Source organism: Larimichthys crocea, unplaced genomic scaffold (genome assembly GCF_000972845.2).
Source record: "Larimichthys crocea isolate SSNF unplaced genomic scaffold, L_crocea_2.0 scaffold100, whole genome shotgun sequence".
Lineage (NCBI taxonomy): Eukaryota > Metazoa > Chordata > Actinopteri > Sciaenidae > Larimichthys > Larimichthys crocea.
In genome coordinates, this window is record NW_020851384.1 from 456,378 (window position 1) to 461,039 (window position 4,662).

The following is a 4,662-nucleotide window of genomic DNA, read 5'->3' on the forward strand; positions in this document are numbered from 1 at the left end:
CGACTTTAGATCTGAGAGAGGCAGATGAGACGCTGAGAGAGCAGACTTTAGATCTGAGAAGCAAGACTTTAGACCTGAGAGCAGACTTTAAGATCTGAGAGCAGACTTAGACCTAGAGCAAGCAGATTTAGACCTGAGAGAAGCAGACTTTAGACCTGAGAGCAGACTTTAGATGAGAGGCAGACTTAGACCGAGAACAGACTTAGACCTGAGAGAGCAGATTTAGACTGAGAGAGGCAGACTTAGACCTGAGAGCAGACTTTTAGATCTGAGAACAGACTTTAGATCTGAAGAGCAGACTTGAGAGAGACCGGGAGAGAGCGACTTTAGACCGGAGAGCAGACTTTAGACCTGAGAGAGCAGACTTTAGATCTGAGAGGAGAAGAGAGGAGGGACAACTGTAGACCTGAGAGAGCAGGACTTGACCTGAGAGCAGACTTTAGACCTGAGAGAGCAGACTTAGATCTGAGAGCAGACTTTAGATCTGAAGCAGATACTTTTAGATCTGAGAGACAGACTTTAGACTGAGAGAGCAGACTTTTAGACCTGAGAACAGACTTTAGACTAGAGAGCAGACTGAGATCGAGAGAGAGCAGACTTTAGATCTGAGAGCAGACTTTAGACCTGAGAGCAGACTTTTAGATCTAGAGCATGACTTTAGACCTAGAGAGCGTAGACTTTTAGACCTGAGAGCAGACTTTAGACCTATGAGACGGAGGCAACTTTAGATCGAGAGCAGCTTAGAGAGCAGACTTTAGATCTGAGAGCAGACTTTAGACCTGAGAGAGCAGACTTTAGACCTGAGAGAGCAGACTTTAGACCTGAGAGAGCAGACTTTAGATCTGAGAGAGCAGACTTTAGATCTGAGAGCAGACTTTAGACCTGAGAGAGCAGACTTTAGATCTGAGAGCAGACTTTAGACCTGAGAGAGCAGACTTTAGATCTGAGAGAGCAGACTTTAGACCTGAGAGAGCAGACTTTAGACCTGAGAGCAGACTTTAGACCTGCACAGGACATATGTTGTGACATTGTGTCCATGAAGAACTGTGAGCACAAACATGTGATTTTTGAGTCCAAACACACATTTTGAAAGAAAGCAGCAGAAATCTGAGTGCAAGCTCAAAATGTGAGAATGTGAAACCATGCTCTGAAACTGAAAATCTACGCTTTTGAATAAAAATATGATCATTCATCCAAACTTAAGCCTTAATAATTTATATACAACTCACCGGTTAATAACAGGTGAGTTGTATATAAATTCACCCTCAGTACAGTTGTCATGAACGGGGAAATTAGCTACAGAGACCAAAACTGTTTTTTGTACCAGGCTGTAAACATGTTTATTTCTGCTGTGAAGTTGGACATTTGGACATGGGGACTGATGGAGACTGACTCACTGCTGGAGCCAGCCTCAGGTGGACGTTAGAGGAACTGCAGGTTGTGGCTTCACTTCACAGAGACAGAGGCTGATGATTGGTCAGTAAACTTTAATAATGGAATTCATTAAAATACTGAAATAAACGATTTTTATTATTAATAAACGATGTGAAAGCCTGAATTCACTTTTTGTCTTTTATTCTTTTAATCACAGTTTGTTTATGAGTGGACTGCTGCTCTGCTGGACTTCCTGTACAGGTAAATGTTTCCTGTGATGTAGCGCTCCTCCTGCTCCTCCTGCTCCTCCTGCGTCACATGTGGGTCCTCCATGTATCTGTGGACGTGTTGGACTCTGACTAGACTCCACAGTCCGTCCTCCTCCATCAGCTGCAGCTCTCTCTCCAGATCCTTCTTGTATCTGTGTGATGATGTCGCTCTGTGATCGCCTCTCGCCATGCACACCAAACCTCCTGCACACACACACACACACACACACACACACACACACTCAGAACATCACTTCCTGTCTGTCTGAATGAAGTGACAGCAGAGGCTAACAGCCATGCTAACGGTTGTTAGCCGGTTACCTGGTTTGGCGGCGTTGCAGAGCTCCCTGACGACACTGACCGGAGCGAAACCATCATCCAGAGCGCCGACCATGATCACCACATCAAACGTGTCTGAAACCACAGAAGAAGAACAACAACGCTTGTTTCCATGAACACTAACACATTAAAACACATTTGTCTTTTATTTTGAAAGGTCTGCTGGCTCCTGATGCTACAGTGACTTCCTGCTTACGTTGTTGATTGCTCTTGATTGGACGGCGTAACTCGTGTTTCCTAGCAACAGGTGTGTGTGTGGCTTACCAGGCGGTGCCGGCAGTGGTTCTGGTCCCAGTAAGGCCAGTTTGAGGTCCTGATAGAGGCCGGTCTGAGCAGCTTGTTCCAGCATGCCTTTACTGCCGTCCACTCCCACAAAGAGCCTGAAGCCCAGTTTAACCATCTACACACACACACACACATTTAAATAACTACAGTTCCCATCATGCCACAGGGCATGTAAACAGGAAATACAATGTTGGCTTCAGAGCTAGCTGTGAGCTACAACTTAAACCTTTAACTTCACATGTAATCAGATAGCATCCATTAGCATTAGCTGAATTAGCCATTAGCTGAATTAGCATGCTAAAGTAGCTAACCGCTAATTAACTGCTGCTAACTGAATTCGCCATTAGCATGCTAACAGAACCGGGCTCAGCAGCCGGACCGGGCTGGAGTACCGAGCTGATTCACAGACTTCATGATGGAAACATTGATCAGGAGCAGAGCTAAAGCTAACATAACAAAGCTAACACAGAGGATCCAGCTGGTTTGGAGCTAATGCTAATGTAGCTAACTGCTAACTTTCAAGCTATCTTAGTTAGCTTGAATGTAAAGCTAACGTTAGCTCACTGCTAACGTTAGCTTCCATTTCTTGATGTAAACATTGATCAGCAGTGAAGCGCTAACTGTGGTTAGCTCGGTCAGCTGTGTAGCTAACTGAACTGACTCAGCCCGAGACGCCAGGAGCCAAACCCGACTGCTGTGTTCACTGTTAGACTGGACACTGCTGGTTCAGAGGTTCTGTCGCTGTGTTCACTGTTAGACTGGACACTGCTGGTTCAGAGGTTCTGTCGCTGTGTTCACTGTTAGACTGGACACTGCCGGTTCAGAGGTTCTGTCGCTGTGTTCACTGTTAGACTGGACACTGCCGGTTCAGAGGTTCTGTTTGGTCCTGGGTCAAACTACTTCCTGTTTCATGGAGACTCTAAAGCATTTTATCAACATTGGACTTCCAGAATAAAGTTTGACCACTCAGCCCAACACACTGACTCTTTAAACTGGACTTTCAAACGGTCTTACCACTCTAGCGACCCATCCAGACCCACAGGCCACGTCCAGAACCAGAGCGTCTTCCGGATTCCCAGAGAAGTGATCAGACAGGAAGTTTACTGCCAGGTCCGGTGCGCGGTAACTCATCAGGGTGTGATCCTGTGAAGAAATGCTAAACCTGTTCAGAACCAAAACCAGGACCCAAAAGAGGCGGACAGAGCTGCAGAGATGGATAAAGATGTTAAAGCAAAACCTGAACAGAACCAGCTTCTTTGGACTGACCTCTTCATAGTTCTCTGCCCAGCTGTCATAGAACTGAACCTGGTCTTTCGGATCACGACTTTTACAGGACTGGAATGCGGCCCTCGCATCGTCAGCAGTTCTGCTGGAGTCCGACATGACGACTTCAAACCTGGCAGAGGAAGAGGACAGCTGAGGACGTAGAACTGTTACACAGAACCATCTGGGCACAGCAGCTATGCTAACCTGTTTAGCAGGTTTCTTGTGTCAGTACCTGAGTCCGTGCTGGTCTGGATGCCGTCTATGGATCTACAGCTCAGGTTCTGGTTCTAGAGTGAAGTTCTGATTCAGTCAACAGCTTCAGGATGAAACTGAGAAGTCAGATTACGTCAGATCCCTTCAGACGTGTTCATGCCCCGGCGTGACCCGTGTGGAGTCAGAACGTTGTAAGTTGGTCCTATCCGTCCTCCATGTGTTAGCATGGTTTGTTGGCTCCAGCTGATCATGACTCATCAAATCCTCCCTTCAAACGACCAATGAGAATCAGCCTGTCCTGATATGACCATGTGATCCAGACGGGGTCAAAGTCGACCTTGATTAGACCTGATATGCTGCTCATTAATTACTTTGATTCATACCTGTCCAGGTAAACAGCTGCTCTCAGACACAGAGAGGAGCAAAGTATTAAAGTTGTGTCATCATGAACCAATCAGAAGAGACGCAAACACTGTAAACAAAGATCAGAACAACTTCCTGTTTAAATGTCCTTCATGGTGTGTGACTTCCTGTCAGTCAGCTGATAAGCGATGATCGATCACCTTAATGTACATATAAGTACATTTCCTGTTTGTTACCTAACACTGTGATGACGCAGCACACTCCAGTGGAGGTGATGATGGAGTGACGTCTCACTCTGATCACATTTCTGAGGACAAAACTGTCCTGACCCATGAAATACCGTCTTCATCTGTAAAAGTCATGGATCAGATTTTAATGCTCTGTATGTAGTGTCATGAGATTCCTAGTATATGAACTGATGCTACATAAATAAGACACATAACTACAGTGAAGGTGAAAGAGAGACAATCTGCAGAACCAGAACCGCCTGGGTGTTAACGTGGTTCTGCTGATCCGCACTACTCTTCCAGAGTTGAAGCGTTTACCTCCTCCG

The 4,662-nt window shown here is 45.9% G+C and overlaps 1 protein-coding gene across 1 annotated transcript; it reads right to left on the minus strand.

The window, feature by feature from the left end:
* Positions 1-1,400: 1,400 nt before the first annotated feature.
* Positions 1,401-4,418, minus strand: LOC104933534 (methyltransferase-like protein 27). The gene is made up of 6 exons (XM_027275325.1): positions 3,766-4,418; positions 3,534-3,663; positions 3,282-3,410; positions 2,247-2,382; positions 1,965-2,057; positions 1,401-1,847 (listed from the first exon to the last, which is right to left on the minus strand). The coding sequence occupies exons 2-6, from the start codon at positions 3,648-3,650 to the stop codon at positions 1,597-1,599; spliced, it is 726 nt and encodes a 241-aa protein (XP_027131126.1). The 5' UTR covers positions 3,651-3,663; positions 3,766-4,418; the 3' UTR covers positions 1,401-1,596.
* Between the last annotated feature and the right edge of the window lie 244 nt (positions 4,419-4,662).

Coding starts and splice junctions, on each gene's coding strand:
- LOC104933534 (XM_027275325.1), bottom strand. CDS start 3,650: ATGTCGGACTCCAGCAGAACTGCTGACGATGCGAGGGCCGCATTCCAG. Junction 2,383..3,281: donor CTGGATGGGTCGCTAGAGTG/GTAAGACCGTTT, acceptor GTGTGTGTGTAG/ATGGTTAAACTGGGCTTCAG. Junction 1,848..1,964: donor CTGCAACGCCGCCAAACCAG/GTAACCGGCTAA, acceptor GTGTGTGTGCAG/GAGGTTTGGTGTGCATGGCG.